We start from the raw sequence: 17,294 nt of genomic DNA, 5'->3' as shown, positions 1-17,294 counted from the left end.
AATTTTTGATGAATTGGACTTTTGGGTTGGAGGGAGAAATGGGAGCAATTTGCTAAACAATTCTTGGAGAAAAATGGTTAGCAAGGAGGAAAAACTGAGATTATCAAGCGATGATTTCATGGGGCTTAACTTTGCAGATAAGAAGCTGGGCAGGGGACTAGCAGCTGGATTGGTTCCACTTTTAGACCCTTTTCCAGATAGGGATTTGCCCGAGGTTGAGATAATTGTGGGTGACAAAAGCAGGTTTGAGAATGCCATAACCATGAAGCCTGAGCCAGCCCAAGATGAAATTATAAATCTTTACAAGCCCAAGGTTTTCACATGGGGGGGGGGGTGTTTCCTATCCTAGGAACATTTCAAAAACAGTATGAAGTCATTGTAAGTTTCGGTTTATTGTTCACTGTAATGGATTCTTTCATCCATATTACAATATGATAGATGGTCTAAGTGAATGCAACAAAGAAAATCAAATCACTGCTTTCCCAAAAGACAGCTGTGAATTAACTTCAAATTCTGAATAAGTTAGTCATCCACTCCTGTTCTTTTCTCTGATTTATCTCATAAGGTGATGGCTGATAGTCTATTTCTGACATAGGTTTCATCTTCTTGGTGTTTAGTTTGGTGGTGGAAAAAATATTTGCCCTGGAGATGTTCTTGAAACAGCAGAAGATGGAGCTGCCTAAGATGAGCACACAAGACAACTAAGTGCTGCTTACAAAATGAAAGTTGGCTTAACTATTGATGCAAAGATAAAGTCTTGAGTGTAAAGAGGTAATCTTCATTACGAAAGCCTTTATTTAAGTTGTTGAGAAAATTATCAATGTTAAGATTGTAACTTTGCATGATTGTAACTTTGCATAATTGTAACCAGTTATACTATCAATGTGAGAATATTAAGAACAATCACCTTTATCTGAAATTTGACTAAATTTTTTATAAGCTGAAGAAATTTTTGAGTGGCAAATGATGCTCTGAGTTCGTCATTAGCAAAAAAGTTTTCCATTACTTATATATTCTTTCATCATACTTTCTATGCTACTTTTATTGCTTACCATTGGTTGAGAACTATATGCATTACCTTTGCCTAACATTAAGTTTTTTTATTATTCTAGGCACTTAAGGAGGGTGATTCCTTGATGGATACTGGAAATCTTGAAGATGCAATACTCTGGTATAAGAAGGTTATGGATAAGTTGCCATTTCAGGTAATTTTACTAAAGATGTGGACCAACTTTTTGAGCAATCTATGCAACATCATGTGCTTAATATCTCTGCCTGGATTTTAGTTGATATTGAACTCCAGTGACATATACTTCTCCATCTCTGTTGGCGGTTGACAACTTAACTTACTGACCTTATCTGTGATTTTATACAGAGTCTTGTTTTTCATAAGGAGCTGTCAAATTTCTGCCACTTTGTATATACTGAAACTTGTTTGGTGGCTTCTTATATTAATAGCAAATGCCATTTTATTCCTAATAATGATGGTCTTATGCATTCTCTTGTTGATTACAATGCTACTTCTGTAAATTGAACAATGCTCTTTGCACCTGCTTGTAAATGAATGGGCTTTTCACCCATTTATAAATAGAAATTCCCTTCTCAAGTAATTTTACTTCAAACCTAGTGACAGTGGGGTTCAGTTGGCTGTCGACCGAATCTGATATTATTCTACCTGAAGAATTCTTGGCCATCAAGTTGACAATGTAGCAGATCCCAATCTAAACTTAGTATGTATGTTATCCTAGAGTTAGAGTACATTATTATTGTATTTTATAATACATCATGGTTTGAGTATGTCCTTGTATAATTAATTAATTAGGTGCCACCTCCTAGTTGTCCCTGAACTGAATGAAGTTGTACTGCTTCATCATTCTTCTTTTTCTAGATATTCTTTGATTCCTTTTCTGGTCCTAATGGACAGATAATCACTATGTCACTGATTAATAGGTCATGTATGAGAAGCTGCAGTCACAACCAAGTGCTGAAATGAGCAAGAAAGCAAGCCAATTTATGTTCAGCTTCCGGGTAAAGGGCATTGGAGATTCTTTTCATCGTGAATGCCATCATCATCATCTAAAGCCTTTATCCCTGACAATTTGGGGTTAGCCATACACACGTCCATAATAGAATTAGCAGGAACCTTAAATATGCTCGATAATGATATATTGCATAGTGATAGTATTCAATATACTTGATGTTGCATTCTGGTTCGTGAAAACTTTTTGTATTCTGGCAGGCCATGGAAGTGATGAAGGTTAGAGGCTCAAATCTATCGCTGGGGAACACTGGCTACCAGAACTAGTTTGAGGCATTGATTGAAGATAGAAACAACTTCCCCGTAGGAGCGGCTGAAGTTGAAGAAGGTACACTCAGTCAGGCCCTCCCATACCGTACATGTTTTTTCTTGTTTCACCAATACTTATAGTACTTTTCATTGCCGTAAATAGAGTAATTATGAACTATAATATCCGAACTTGCCAGTGAGTTTTGAAACAATATTTATAAATCAAAAACGGAAAATACTCAAGTCACTTATTTTTAACCTCAGTAATCTTGTGCAAGCAGCAAAATTATAAAAGTAATAGCTTCTTTTGGTAGATCAATCAACTGAACAGGCTTGTTAAGAATTTGATAAAACATTGTGGAACTGGGTTTTAAGGGGTAGTTAAGGTCGTTGCTTTGACAAGATAATATAGAAATCAGATTCTACCAATTTGACAAATAGCTCATTTCTAATCATAATGTATACTTTCAAGTCAAATACTATATACGTATAAGCTAGAGTAGCTAAGAAGATGTTTTTAAAAACCACCAAACAATTATGATAAACTCTTGCTTGGTGAGATAACTGGTTCTCAAGCTTTAGATGACTTGAAAGGAAGTTAGGTTAGGTGGTAGGTTAATGCTCACAAGTTTCTTCTTGCTTTTAGACTGAAATATAAAAAGCAGATCCTTCCCCTTAAAAAATGTCTAATCATGGTCACTTAAATATATATCTTTGTTTTACCTAAAAAGATGCAGATCCCATCTTTCCTTTCAACTTTTTTTTTTCCCTTTCAATAAAGTTGCTTTGATGCTGCAATTATTTACGATGAAATCAACTTTGTTTATATGCTTTTCATTAGTCAATAATTAGGTTGAAAGTATGACATATTACCATAAAGAACAACTGAATCTAAAATTAACAACTTGGGGAGGGGGTCCCAAGGCTCAACCTCAACCTGTCAACCACAGTATTATGAGCTTAACAGCTCTCTACACAGTGGGTTGCAATCGTTTCTTCTGCTGACACAGTAATTATTCACTTACTCATTTCTGTTTTGAACATTGCCACACAGGAAACAAGACATCATGGGAGTTTTTGTGGGAAAAATTGGGAGTAATAGATTTGTTGAGACAAGAGAGACCCAACAAAAAGCAGACCCAAAGAGGTACTTGTCCTCTTTTTTTTTTAAATTCTTCTTTTACAGCTCAATGTGGCCATTCGTGCAAATGAAGCACAAAAACCCATTAACATTTCTAGGTCTTAATTATTGCACAACAGTAGATTCTGGAACAACGTAGTGAGTGAGAGTGGAAACATGGGATCATGGGATGGGAGTTGTGCAGTGGATGTTTGTTGGTCTCCCCAGAAAATATGGAACACATTTTGTGTGTTTCTGTCTAAAGTGGGAGGAAGCCCCCTTATCTTATTAATTTTAAATCTTGGATTAAATTTCGTTTAATTAGGACTGATCATCATCTACTCATCATGATACTTTTCTAGAACAAACTGTGTTTTGCATGGCATGCCCACTGTTTCAAGAATCACGTGAGTGAGGAATGACATCTTTATTAGTTGCCCTTTAAAAAAATATATATTTCTTATTCAATAAATAAATATTAAAGGGTGGTTATGTTATACTTATAATCTGGGGCTCGAGGAGTCTAAAAAGGAGAGAGCCACACCTAAAAGAAGACTTGAGGAAAAAAAAATTACACTAGTGTCGATTCAAGTCAAGAAAGAGCTGAGCCACCCCATCATCCCTACCCCCACAAAATTGATTAGGAGGAGCGTCTGCATGATGAACCCAAGCACCCTAAGTGGGCCACCACTGGCAGCCCATCTCCGCCGACGAGTTGGCTAAGGGATCCATCCTCTCTTACTTTTAGTGGGACTCCCACCCCCAGTCAACAGTTCTATACTTCCTATTGATATGATTTTTTATTTGGAATGATAAAAAATAAAAAAAACATCTTTATCTTGTTTACCATTTTACCCTCGTTCCCCTCTACAAGCTTCAATCAACTTCCCCCAACTTAGCATTCCCAAAATAGTAGACACAATGTGCATATGTTGTCTCTCTCAAACTATATGGTACTCACAACTCTGAAAGCTAAGCATGCTATCTCCAATCATCATTCAACAACTACCGACTATTAACTATATATGCATTAATTGAAATGTCCATCCTGAATCCACATGACAGTGATGCTTATCCAGGTGACCAAGGGGTGTTTTTTGTCTTTCCATAAAACACAAGGAGTTGGGATATCTCAATCAAGTATAGGGATGCCTTCTTTCTTAACATAAAAGAAACAACATAGAGAGAGAGATGGGGGTGGTATTCCCCCATGTCACAAAGCCAATAATACCATTCAGAAAATGCACAAAGAGAAGGGGTCCCAATAGGAAAAGTCACCTGCTAGTGCTTGTCAGCATCACATTCCTCTCTCAGCCTTATTCAAATTTGATCTGCCAAGTCATCACTTGAAAATCAAACCAAAATAAAAAATAAAAAAAACACCCACTGAAAACACCTAACCAGGAAGCATCATTCTCTGCCCTTTCTAGAATTCATTCCCCTTAATCCTTCATACCACAAGAAGACTACTTTTCTTTCACAACTTGAAAACCCATTTTTCTAAGGGAACCAAAACCCCTTAACGTATCCTCACCTGTCATCCAAGGCATTGGTTTTGGTTTTCCTTTGAAAATGGTCCAAAGAAAGGTTCCTAACAAGCTTGGAATCCAAGCTGCTGATCATGTTAAATCTGAGAAGAAGTGGTTGGGAAACCTTAAACCAAATTCTAATCAGCACCAAGATGGCAAAAGTAGAGGACCTGACATGAAGAAGAAAATGAAGAAATCAAGATCAATCAAGCTTACAGATGTTGAGAGTCTACAATCATCCCCTTTGAGGAAGACCATAACTCAGCCTGGAAAGCCACCTCCGCTCAATGCTCCCGCAACCCCACAGAAGCAGCAGTCTGTTAGCAAGACAACCGGTGGATCACCAAATTATATGAAGTCCACCAGCAGTTCAGAGGCAAGAAAGGAGCGTTCACAGGTGAGTCCCCAAACTTCTCAGGCTGGTTCACATACTAAGAACATGAGCAGAAGGAGCTCGAATGGTTCCAGAGTCAGCTCTGCTTCTGGTGGTAAACCAGTAAGAACTTTCACAAGAACATCTAGTTTGAAGCGGTTAACAAAGACTCCAAGTTTTAAGCCGGTGAGGGCGACGGTGAAAAATCGTTCCAGAGTTGCTCTTTGTGCAGATATTGACGTACAAAGAGCTACCTGTTCTTCAACTCTGAAGTACTCAAAGTTCCCTGCTTATCTGATGCTAAATCCTGGGGGAACTGAGGCCGAAGGAACTTCGGCCATGAAGGTTTGCCCGTACACTTATTGTTCTCTTAATGGTCATCACAAATCTCCTTCGCCACCATTGAAGTGCTTCTTGAAGGCACGGCGCCGTTCTTTGAAGATTCAGAAAAACATGAATTTGGAGGTTCTGCCACCTCGCAGAGCTAAGCTGCATGATGATGAATATGCGATACTTGATGTCAAGACGGAACATGATGAAGTGGATTTCAGTAGTTCAGCAATCTCTCCTCTGATACAAGAAGTTGGAACAGACTTCTTTATTGAAGTCTATGTCAAAAATAAGGAAGATGAGAAAGAATCGACTAACATATGCTCACCGGAGGATCGAGAGGTAACAACAGACTTTGCTGGAGAACTCCAAGACCAAATTGTTTCATCAGTGGGATGTGATGATAACAACGCAGTTGAAGAGGACTTCGACAAAGAAGCAGCAAAGAGCCTTTATTTTGAGATTGACTTTGACATGAATCCAGAAAAGTCTGGTGATATTGTATCAATAGAGATGGATATTGCTAATGATTTTCCTGAAGAATCAAAAGTGGAAGACGCAAGCAATAATTACTCAGAAGGAGCAATAATAGGATTTCAGATTGAGAATGACTTCAAACAGGAATGTGATGCAGGCAATGAAGATGATGAATCCAATTCAGAAATTACTGAAATGGAGTGGGAGGAGGGGCAATATTCTGTTTTAGAGCTTGTTACTGACGCTAATAATGTAGTCCATATATATGATGAAACTGCTTCAAATGTTCAGCCAGCATCAGAAGTTAAGCACCCATATTTTCATGAAGATCCTGTCATCATATCAGCTGACTGCGTCAGCAACTCCAGTGAGGACTTGCAGGCTGAAGAAATACTTGAAGACCTCTTTGAAGAAGAAAGAGCATCCTTCGACTTGCAATCTAATTACAGTGTCTCTGAGTCAGACGGAATATACCAAAATTGGGAGATTCTCGAATTTGGCAGGGTGTGTGATGGAATGGTCCAAGAAGTTTCTCCCATTGACGAAGCAAGCAAGGAAACAATTACCATGGAGGAGGAAGAAGTTGAAACAGATCTGATTGGCACTATGGTCAACTCTCCACAAGAGCCAATAATGGAACCAACAATTGACACTGCAGAGGTTCAGAAAAATGGAGTTGTTGAAACAGAAGATGAGGTCCTTGATAGCAGCTGTGTTACTAAAGTGACAACTGAAGGTTCATCCGAGCATCAAGAAAGTGGAACCAAATCACAAGAAGAAGTCCCGGGGATAGAAGACAAGGAAAACACTGCTGGCGCCAATTCATTTGTTGAAACTGAAAATTCCAATACATCTCACTGTTCACTTGAGGCTGACCAAGACAAGGTGGGAGAAGAGAATAACCAAAACCATGAGATGGTTGAATGTAGCCAGCTTGATGACATTGCTGAGGAGTGTATCTTAAATCAGGATAGAGTTGGTGGAAGTCTTGAACCTAAGTCAGATGTTCAGTGCAAGATCTCCGGTCCTGACATCACTGTCCCCTTGGAGGAAGATCAAGGTGAAGCACAGACCAAAACCTCAAGTTCCATGCAATCTAATGAACAGAGTGAATCAGGAATGAAAGCATCTGTAGTTGATAACAGCACGGGAGAAGTTGACAAACTGATGGAAGAGAGTACAAATTTAACCATGGCAGAAATAGAAATCATGGCCAATACTGTAACTAGTGCAAAATCAGGGAGCACATTCAGGTACGCAAGAAGCAACCGCAGCCAGACCCAGCCCGATACCTGCAGTAACAAGAAATGGACCATTAGATGCAAGGGACATATTGAAGAGACAGAGGAAAAGAAGTTGTTCAATCCCAGAGAACCAAATTTCTTGCCTGAGGTTCCTGAGCCAGAAGGAGAGAAGGTTGATCTTAGACATCAAATGATGGATGACAGGAGAAATGCTGAAGAGTATCTGCTTGATTATGCACTTCAACAAGCTGTCACCAAGCTTGCTCCAGCGAGGAAGAAGAAGGTGGCACTACTTGTTGAAGCATTTGAAACTGTCGTACCAGTAGCCAAATGGAAAACTCCAACAAGGCATGCACCAGCAGGTTTTGCTCATACAAGAAGCATTCAAGCATGTAGTTGATGGAGTTTATTGAGGTAACTACAGATCTCAGAATTTTCTGAAGTCATTCATCTTTGTTCTTAATAAATTATTAGTTTATTGCTTATAACTCAACTTTGAGTTTAAATTACACTCCGCTGACAGTAAACGAGTTTATCATTTAGTTACTTTTGTTGTACAGGTTATCATCAAGAGGCAGAAGTTCAGATATGTTGAAGTTATAATGAGAACCACTGTATTACTGGTTATCATTGTCTCAAGGTTAGGGGAACCAACTACAGGATTTACAGGCGAACTACCTTGTTCCCTGACAAAGCAACGTGTAATAGGTCTAGTCTATTTCAACTCAAGACCTCGAATGTGTGAGCGAAGTGCCAGTTAAAAGACTCAGTTTTAGCATTTGTAGCAATGGTATTGCATGTGTCTTGTTCTTTACTAATATGAAAATGTTCTATCCTTTGTTGTTAAGGAGGCACCCTACCTCCAAATGTTGGTGACATATTAATGTCCTTCATATATTATGTTGTCATAATAATTATCTGACTGGTCACTATTTTTTTTATTCTCCTTATCCAATGAGTAATCATCAGCAGGCTATACACTCTGTAGATGTAACTGGAGAAGGAATATTTGCTAACCAAAGTAACTACCAATCTTCTTTCGTAACTGTTAATACAGGAAACAAGCAAAAAGTTTTCTATCACAAGTTCATTACAAGAAGAAGGTTTTCTATCACAAGTTCATAACCACAAGAAGGGGAAAAAACATTCAATCCACAAAGGAGATGTATTTAATATGAAAGCAAAAGCACAAATGTACTTCCAATAACTATAATTGAATTGCTCAGTTTTCAAACGTCCTACATCAAGTGCATATAGGAGCTTAATGCACAAGTAATGATGATAACCAGAAAATGAATTGACAGTCAAACTACATAGCAATACAGAACAAAGTGAGTGATCGACATCCATATCAATAACTATGAATATCTGAAGACAAATTCATTGAGACAAAAAAAATCGACTTAGCCCATTAGTCTAGAATAAGTTTCCTGGTCCCTGAATATATATAATCAAACAACATAACACTCAACATAAATTTTTCCACAACTATATTTACATCAAATAATTACCAAAATATGTGGTAAAGTTACAAAAAAAGTATATTCTTTACTTACCTATATTGCTAAGCTCCAACCCTAAGGACATGTCTTTAACAGAAGGTGAAAATAGTAGGGATCTCAACAAATATCAGCAAAGAGTACTTATACATGAATTACCAGCAGAAAAGAATGATGACCCAAACTGAATAACTGTTATTCATCACAGGAAAGTCCTACCAACATCAGCACCAAAGAGTGAGCAGGCAAACTTCAGTACATAGTCATTTTCCACGATAACCCTTATCTAGTCACACACTCGTGCTTGCAAGCCAATGATCAGTCTCTTAATATTCGTACCTTCAGCTCTGGAGATTCAAGAAGAAGTGACTGAAACTTTCCAACATAATTTTCCAAATGGCTGCAGTTTGAAGTTTGCTCTTGTAAATCAGAAGTGGAACTGGCCCCAGCTCCTTCACTCTGATGGATTTCTTTCTTCTTCAAAATATCATCATGAAACAGCTTAAGAGCATCTGTGGTCGAAAGGGAACGGACAGATTTGTTGAAATCATCGAACTTGTCTCTTATCTCCTGCGTTTCAAATAGCCTATCCTTCAACTTATCCGGAAGGCAAGCCAAGGCACTTCATTTGGATAAAGATACCAATTGTAACAATTAGCATTATTTTCAAGAAATCAGAGAAAAAAAAAAATCTTTGTGGCAGCAAGGTCAACGAATGTGAAATTTTTGCACCGTATATACCACGAAAAGTAATCTCATAAATAATCCTACTTCCCACGAGAAGTGATTTTAATACCTTGTGACCCCTCGAACAAGACCCAAGTTGTACCCAATGGGCACAGATTCCTTAAAACCAATATTAAATCCTTCTTGTGAAGAGGATTCTTTCCCAGCTATAAGGCCATCACGGTAACCAATCTGAACACCAAAAGTGACGATAACAAAGGCTTATAAATCATCATTCTTCAGCAGAAGAAAGAATTTTTAAGGGAAAATAACCTGTGCAAAGTCAAATTACCGTGTGAAATTGGCCATGCCTCCTTTGCCACTCTCTATCCAAATCAGAATCTTTATCCAAATCCTCGTCCAAGCCACCCCAAAAAGAAAAAGATCCATCTTCATCCTCACAGACACCATCATCGAAACCTAAAACAGAACTAAATATTAGAAGACTTGCTGCTGAAAGTCCCAATTGCAGGCTCTGGCATGAAGAAATTTAAGATATCCAACTAATGTGAAGGGAAAATGAGCCAATTTAGAAGGCAATGCTTTCTAGAGAAACCTCAGGTGCACCTTAATCAGATACAATAATAGTTAAAAGGTTCAGCCACTCAAAAGAGGTATATCACATCCATGAAATAAATATTGCAAAATCATTTTGTGGCTTTTACCAAAAAGCAGGCATCAATGCAAGGTCTCATGTCTGATTTAAATTACTATAGCATTTACCTTTAGGGGTTTATTCGATGAACCTGTTCGTACTGCTCTGAGAAATAGGGTCTTGATGGCATTATAATGTCCTTGATCCTAAACGATATTATGCGTAAACAATACGTAGATGATGGCAACGTAATCTTCAATGAAAAGATGCTTAATTGAAGGAGTATTTCCCGCACATCTTAAAAAAAAGTATTGAGAAAAAAAAGAGAGTATAAAGTGCAGCTAAAATTGTTTCAAGTGTTGAATCAAATGAAGAAAATTGTCTCCGCTGGTAAAGTAGTTTTGAGGATAAAGCTAAATACCGATAATTGGCCACCAGCTATTAACTCAATAACACAAAAAAACCTACAGGAATAACATATCCAGCTGCCTAAACATAATAGATCAACCACTTTGCTTACCATTGGAATTCTTTAAAGGATTCAATTCTACTTTTGAAACATCCAAAGCTTCTGAGTACAGCTCCTTAGCGAATTTACCATCCATCTGCATACCCTGAAATTACTAACATGGCTCAGAATCACAACAGGACGTATAAATCATCTTCAAATTTCAACTAGCAAATCTGAGCATCAGCAATCCATATGCATAAACAATTCAACATCAGGACATAGAAAGAAAATATTTTCATTGAGAGCCTGGATTTTTTAAAAAAAAAAGGTAATCCTAATTTTAGACATCACTAACTAGCCTCTATTCGGGTGGACATGCTTCTGTTGGATTCAATGTGTGTGTGTTTTTTGCCCGTTGTTTGTTCTTCCATTCAAGTTTTGTCCTTTCTTTGCATAGTTTATAATACTTTCTTTTCACAAGTATTTTGGATTTGTGTGCATCGAGCCAATTCTTCTTCTGTAATCTCAGCTTCCATCCGCCGCCCACAAGTGAGAAATTCGATGAATTTTCCGCTAGTTAAAGAAAATTCGCAAGAGAGGTGACTGACTCAATAAAGAGTACTGAAATTAAAAACATATGCAACCTTCTGACAGTCGAAACAAAAATCAAGATCAGTATTAGAAGTACCTGTAATTCGCAAATTTCGAGCTTTTGGCAAAAAAAGGGATTAGTATTAGGATTAGGGTTTCGTCGTTGGAGGGATAAGCGTAGCTCGCTTGCAGCGACAACACAATTAGGATTGGGGATGCACAAGCAGAAATCCACCACCTTCTACTCCAATGAAGCTGCAAGCCTGCGAGCTGCGACTGTTCGTGCTTTCGTGACTTCAGGCCCATTGATCCGGACCGTTGCAGGCTTGCAGCCCACCTAGCCATTTTATGGGCTTTCCAGGAAAGAAACCCAATTTGAATGTCAAAAGTTCAACTGCTCCCAGCCCAACTCCTAACGGGTTACCATCACCACAAGCCCAGCCCAAAAGGATCTTGCTGTTCTCAAAATTTCCAATTTGGGCCTTTTGGGTTTTGGTTACAAGATTTGAGCTTTTTTCAAAATTTATTTTGAGTGACTTTAGTCACACTCCTATATTTACTAAACACACCCCAATTTAAGTTGATCATCCCCTGTAAAAATCAATTGACGGGTTGTCTTTAATAAATGTAGGGGTGTGACTAAAGTTACCCATTGATTATTAAGCTAAGCTGGATATGTTATGTGCACCCTAGTGGGTTTACAAAAATATCCCATCAATTTAGATTTTTTTAGATACGTCCTTTTCTATGAAGTATAAACCCACCAGCAATGCCAATTGACAAGTAATAGAGACTCCTAACAAATTCCAATTTTGTTGCTCAAATAGTCAAATCAAATGAGTTGTTTGGCATGTGAAATTTTGCCCAATTGGGCCCTCCTCCATTTAATCATCAGAGTGATACACATCATCCTTACCATTCGGATTAGTGACTCTGGTGTATGGATACCAAGTTAACACAAAAGTCATAACAAATATGTTATATGTATCTTAGGCTAATTTTGTAAAGTAACCCTCTTCTACAAATATATCATACATATATATACATATACAGAATAAGTAGTCAGTGGCCGAGAAGTTAAGCCTCTAATGTGACAGAAACTTCCCGTCTGTATATATATATATAACGCATAAAAGGAAATCAATATTGCAATAAATGGAATCAAATCGCATGTTAACAATTAGTAAGGTCATTAGTAACAACAAGATGTAGACCTATATTTTCTTCTTCTTCGTCATTTATGCAGTTATTTCAAATCACATCCTCTGTTTTTTGGTCTGTTGAGAGAGAGAGAGAGAGAGAGGGAGGGATTTGAAATGGGTTTTGCGGAGAGACAAAGATGTCGTTCTTGTTGGGTGTCTGTGGGATTGACATTGTTGTTGGTTAGGTTGTCTTCTTCAAGATGTTTTTCCTGCGATATGTACCAGGGGAGTTGGGTTGTTGACACGTCATATCCTCTGTATAACTCGTTGGATTGTCCTTACATTCGCCAGGAATTCGATTGCCTCAAGTACGGACGCCCTGACCGTCTCTACCTTCAGTACCGGTGGCAGCCCAGCGGCTGTGACTTGCCCAGGTGAGAGCATCTCTGCCTCTGTCTTTGTCTCTCTGTTTCTCTCTGTTTTACTCTGTTATCTGCTTTTGTCTTTTGTCTCTGCATAACTGTTTTTGTGATGACATGTGACTGTGTTGTGCCATAGATTTTTAAATTTTTTTTTAATAATTATGTTGATATATGATGTTTTTTGCGTTAATACCCTTTTGAAGAAGTGCTTTACTCTGCCTTTAATTTGATTATTTAATTTTGATTTTTAGGTTTTTGAGTCTAATTAATTTAATTAGAATTTCAATAGCCATCTAAAGACTAAAGATAATGGTCAAGTTGTTTAAAAGTAAATCTTTTTTCTACTCTAGAGATTGAATTTCAACTTTCTACACATTAATATTCCAAAGTTTGTTTGGTGTTTGGGGAGAGTGAGACGATTCAAACTCTAAATATGTCAAAACCACTAATATCTTGATAAATAAATAAAAAAACCCAATTTATAAAATAATAAAAAAAAATGAATTGAGGAAAAAAAAATAAACGTCCCAACAACTGTGATTCCAACTGATGAGATGTATAGACGAAAATTCATATATACTTTAAATGTTGTCCATATATCTCCGCAACCGGGGTCATTGGTGGGATGTCTAGCATTAAGAAAAGAAACGTGTATGTTGGCAAGGAGACTAATAAAGTAGAAAAACTTTCCAGCTTGTATTGAGTTGGAACAAAAACTTGGCTAGTTAGATTGTTTCTAGGTCAGAAGCATAGGGTTGGACTTTTTTGTACAAAGATGCCCTTTTTTTGTCACAAGCATGTATACCAACTACATTACAAGATTCATTTGGTCCCCATACATAATTAAAATGATTGTGATGCATAGTTGTCTTAGTCTATGTCAAAATTATTATCCAAGTGGTGTCATTAGTAACTTGATTAAGATGGAAAATGTGTAATGTGCAATCATTTTTCCTTGTACTGGAACAGGTTTGATGGGAAAGCATTCTTGGACAAATTCAAAGGAAAGAAAATAATGTTTGTAGGCGACTCTGTGAGTGCCAACCATGTGGAATCACTGATTTGTTTACTCCATGCGTCTGCACCTAATCCCAACATCAAGGTTGGAGGTCATGATTCAATGGCTACATACACATTCCAGGTTTTCACACAAGCTAATCTTATAAATCAGTTGATTATTTTTCACCTAATCTTTGTGTATCATAGAGTGCTTAATTGTTCTAAAATTTGTGCAGGATTATGATCTATCCATAAGTGTGTTTCATTCAGTTTATTTAGTAGACATTGTACCGGAAAATGTCGGTCGAGTTCTGAAGCTTGATTCTCTCAGCAATGGCAACATTTGGAAAGATATGGATGTCTTGATCTTCAATACTTGGCTCTGGTGGTACCGGAGCGGCCCTAAGCAACCGTAAGATCTCTATAAAAATAACCTTAATGATAGTATTAACATTACATGATTTGATCTGGTTTTGGAATGTTCAGATGGGATTATGTACAATATGGTGAGGAAGTATTAAAGGACATGGACAGAATGGAAGCATTTCGCAAAGCCTTGACTACATGGGGTAATTGGGTTGATTCAGAAGTTGATACAGCTAAGACTAAAGTAGTCTTTCAAGGGATTTCTCCTATGCATTACAGGGGTGAGGACTGGGATAGTCCGGGAGTGAGAAACTGTGCGATGGAGAAGCAACCGATAAGTGGATCAATGTACCGGGGAGGGCCTCCGCCGGCGTTGAAGGTGGTTAAGGAGGTGTTAAGTGGGATTAAGAAACCAGTACATTTGCTTGATATAACAACTTTGTCACAGCTTAGAAAAGATGCACATCCTAGCTCCTTCAATGGCTTCCATGGCATGGATTGCACACATTGGTGTCTTGCAGGAGTTCCAGACACTTGGAATGAGCTGCTTTTTGCTGCTCTTACTGATTAGAATAGATGGGAATTGATTCATTGTTTGTACAACAATGGAGTAATTTTTTAATGGTTAAGTATACCTTCTCAATAATACATATTTTTTTTTACTTGAAAGTCATAATTAAGGTACTATGATAGCAACTGATCAGCTAATATTAGTTGGATTCCCTTGGACTTTACATAAAGAATTTGTCAACATGACCCACCAAGATTGGGAAGGCCAGATATGATGATTTCTAGAGAATGCATCAACAAAGGCTAATTTGACATTATAAGAAGCTAAACTCACTCTGAATAACCTCTATCTTTGTCTATCTGCACATCTTCAACAACTCTGAAATGTCTTCCGTTCTCATTTACACTTTCTTCTCTTTCCATTTCGTGCTTTTTCCGGCATTTTTCGTTGCTGTCAATGGAGCTTTCTCTGAGAAATTGATCGCAACGAAGCGTGACGAGAAGATGACCCATCTCCATTTCTTCTTCCATGACATAACCAGTGGGAAGAACCCAACTGCTGTCAACATTCTTACAGCCCCGGATGGAACCAGAAGTGGCTTTGGAAGTACAGTGATGATTGATGATCCACTAACAGAGGAGCAAGACGTCTCTTCAAAGCTTGTTGGAAGAGCTCAAGGGTTTTATGCTATGGCTTCACAGAGTGATTCTTCATTGCTGATGGTCTTGAATTATGTATTCATTGAAGGTCAGTATAACGGGAGTACCCTTAGTGTTCTTGGGAGGAATTCTGTGTTTTTGAATGTGAGGGAAATGTCAATTGTTGGGGGTACTGGGTTGTTTAGATTCGCTAGAGGCTATGCGTTGGCGCATACGGTTTGGTTTGATGCAAGTACAGGAGATGCCATTGTTGAATACAATGTCTATGTATCTGGAGAAGATACGTCCGGCCAGGCGGTGGACACGGGCAATACGTCCGGCCAGGCAGTGGACACGGGCAACACGTCCGGCGCGGCCAAGGACAGGTTGTTGCCCCAATTTGTTGTCTGTGTGTTGTTTCATTTGTTACGGTTCAGAGTTAAAATTGAATGAAAGAAACCATTAGTGTATCTATGAAGTACCAACAACCATGGACTAGATTGCAAAGGTCAGAGGCATGCTTTGCAGAGTCCAGGCAAAAGAAGAGGCTCATGATAGTGGGTGTTGGAGAGGTTTTGTGGGCCATTGCCACTAAAATATGTTTGATCATGTCATCTTCTTTCTTTTTCTATTACTTTGTAAAGGTAGGCCATTTCACTTTTGCTTATAAAATTTGGTCATGTCATCTTCTACATTTTCTGTAACTTTGCATAGGCAGGACATTTCCGTTCGAAAATAATAAAGATATCAACAGTTGGTATCTCAGTTATCTCAACTGCTGGTTGAACACGCAGAATCTAAATGAATTCAATAGCTCCACATGTGTCACATGATACACATGAAATCTTGTGCATACAATTCAACAAGCTAGGATAATTAGGATATCAACTGACAGGCGACAACTGCGTCGGCTGCTGGGATGCCTATCATAACTGATTTCTCTTTGCTTGTAAAATTTGATAATGTTATCTTCTACTTTTTCTATTACTTTGCAAAGGCGTTTCTCTTTGCTTGTAAAGGGGCAAGCAAGAGCAATGATGGCTATACGCCACAAAAGCATGAACCACACTTTGCAGCACTTATAAATACTCTCTTGTAATTGTGGTCAAGAAAGCTTAAAAGAGTTCAACAAAAATGGCTTCATTTTTCATTCAAACTTTGTTCATCTTGTCCTCATTGTTCTTTTCTACAATCTTCATCACCACCACCGGAGAATTCTCCAAGCATTCCCCCATAATTGTTCAACGAATGGAGAAAAGGACTGATCTCCATTTCTACTTCCATGATGTTGTGGATGGTAAGAACCCAACTGCCATGAGAATCGTCACCCCACCAAGTGAGGCGGTTGGTGGCTTTGGTGCTACTTTCATGGCAGATGACCCATTGACAGAAGGGCCAGAACCTACTTCAAAGCTAGTAGGGAGAGCACAGGGAGTTTATGCTTTGGCTTCGCAACACGAGATTGGGTTGCTAATGGTCATGACTTTCGCTTTTGTGGAGGGTACTTCCAATGGTAGTACATTAAGTATTCTTGGTCGGAATCTTATTTTTGACACGGTGAGGGAGATGCCAGTAGTTGGAGGAACAGGGCTTTTTCGGTATGCTCAAGGCTATGCATTGGCAAAGACGGTTAGGCTAACCGAGACTGGAAATGCTGTAGTTGAATACAATATCTCTGTTATCCACAACGGAGATTCTGAGATTCAACCTCCTATATGATTTCTAGGGTTCACTGGATTTTCTATAGTTGTATACTTTTCCATCAACTTCTATTCCCCTAATCCTGCTTCTCCATTAACTGGAATCAACAGTAAAATGCCTTTTCTCTTACCGCGGATAGCAATAGAAACTAGACGGTGCTATTGCCTAACTTAAACAGCACCCATATGAAGCTGAGAACATAACATCCTTGAAGTTTCAGATGCCAAAAAGAGTTTCAAGAAAATGACAAATGATCTAGTCTTAATCGTAGTTTGAAGTTCACACACTAGAAA

General features: G+C 38.2%; 5 protein-coding genes across 5 annotated transcripts; 4 read left to right on the top strand and 1 right to left on the bottom strand.

Moving 5' to 3' along the window:
- The first annotated feature begins 4,049 nt into the window (after window positions 1–4,049).
- Window positions 4,050–8,301, top strand: LOC119989848. Its single transcript, XM_038835588.1, has 2 exons — window positions 4,050–7,774; window positions 7,921–8,301. The coding sequence occupies exon 1, from the start codon at window positions 4,980–4,982 to the stop codon at window positions 7,758–7,760; it is 2,781 nt and encodes a 926-aa protein (XP_038691516.1). The 5' UTR covers window positions 4,050–4,979; the 3' UTR covers window positions 7,761–7,774; window positions 7,921–8,301.
- A 470-nt stretch (window positions 8,302–8,771) lies between these two features.
- On the bottom strand, window positions 8,772–11,476 carry LOC119989853 (protein YAE1-like). The gene is made up of 5 exons (XM_038835593.1): window positions 11,320–11,476; window positions 10,701–10,794; window positions 9,878–10,005; window positions 9,656–9,777; window positions 8,772–9,481 (listed from the first exon to the last, which is right to left on the bottom strand). Exons 2-5 carry the CDS (start codon window positions 10,789–10,791, stop codon window positions 9,178–9,180), a joined length of 645 nt encoding a protein of 214 aa, XP_038691521.1. The 5' UTR covers window positions 10,792–10,794; window positions 11,320–11,476; the 3' UTR covers window positions 8,772–9,177.
- Window positions 11,477–12,287: 811 nt separating this feature from the next.
- LOC119989850 (protein trichome birefringence-like 38) lies at window positions 12,288–14,847 on the top strand. The gene is made up of 4 exons (XM_038835589.1): window positions 12,288–12,798; window positions 13,756–13,927; window positions 14,022–14,197; window positions 14,272–14,847. Exons 1-4 carry the CDS (start codon window positions 12,539–12,541, stop codon window positions 14,720–14,722), a joined length of 1,059 nt encoding a protein of 352 aa, XP_038691517.1. The 5' UTR covers window positions 12,288–12,538; the 3' UTR covers window positions 14,723–14,847.
- A 106-nt stretch (window positions 14,848–14,953) lies between these two features.
- Window positions 14,954–16,069, top strand: LOC119989852 (dirigent protein 22-like). The gene has a single exon (XM_038835592.1). It carries the CDS (start codon window positions 15,046–15,048, stop codon window positions 15,751–15,753), a length of 708 nt encoding a protein of 235 aa, XP_038691520.1. The 5' UTR covers window positions 14,954–15,045; the 3' UTR covers window positions 15,754–16,069.
- A 136-nt stretch (window positions 16,070–16,205) lies between these two features.
- LOC119989854 (dirigent protein 19-like) lies at window positions 16,206–17,130 on the top strand. The gene has a single exon (XM_038835594.1). It carries the CDS (start codon window positions 16,435–16,437, stop codon window positions 17,017–17,019), a length of 585 nt encoding a protein of 194 aa, XP_038691522.1. The 5' UTR covers window positions 16,206–16,434; the 3' UTR covers window positions 17,020–17,130.
- Window positions 17,131–17,294: the final 164 nt, after the last annotated feature.

Source organism: Tripterygium wilfordii, chromosome 21 (assembly GCF_013401445.1).
Source record: "Tripterygium wilfordii isolate XIE 37 chromosome 21, ASM1340144v1, whole genome shotgun sequence".
In the NCBI taxonomy this organism is placed as follows: domain Eukaryota; kingdom Viridiplantae; phylum Streptophyta; class Magnoliopsida; order Celastrales; family Celastraceae; genus Tripterygium; species Tripterygium wilfordii.
This window is presented reverse-complemented; position numbering and strand designations above follow the sequence as displayed.

Excerpts from the sequence above, each read along its gene's own strand:
- LOC119989853 (XM_038835593.1), bottom strand. The coding sequence starts at position 10,791 with ATGCAGATGGATGGTAAATTCGCTAAGGAGCTGTACTCAGAAGCTTTG. Across the intron at positions 10,006-10,700 it reads TCCTTTAAAGAATTCCAATG|GTTTCGATGATGGTGTCTGT; the intron begins GTAAGCAAAGTG and ends GTTCTGTTTTAG. Across the intron at positions 9,482-9,655 it reads CTTGTTCGAGGGGTCACAAG|TGCCTTGGCTTGCCTTCCGG; the intron begins GTATTAAAATCA and ends ATCCAAATGAAG.
- LOC119989848 (XM_038835588.1), top strand. The coding sequence starts at position 4,980 with ATGGTCCAAAGAAAGGTTCCTAACAAGCTTGGAATCCAAGCTGCTGAT.
- LOC119989854 (XM_038835594.1), top strand. The coding sequence starts at position 16,435 with ATGGCTTCATTTTTCATTCAAACTTTGTTCATCTTGTCCTCATTGTTC.
- LOC119989852 (XM_038835592.1), top strand. The coding sequence starts at position 15,046 with ATGTCTTCCGTTCTCATTTACACTTTCTTCTCTTTCCATTTCGTGCTT.
- LOC119989850 (XM_038835589.1), top strand. The coding sequence starts at position 12,539 with ATGGGTTTTGCGGAGAGACAAAGATGTCGTTCTTGTTGGGTGTCTGTG. Across the intron at positions 12,799-13,755 it reads AGCGGCTGTGACTTGCCCAG|GTTTGATGGGAAAGCATTCT; the intron begins GTGAGAGCATCT and ends GTACTGGAACAG. Across the intron at positions 13,928-14,021 it reads TGGCTACATACACATTCCAG|GATTATGATCTATCCATAAG; the intron begins GTTTTCACACAA and ends AAATTTGTGCAG.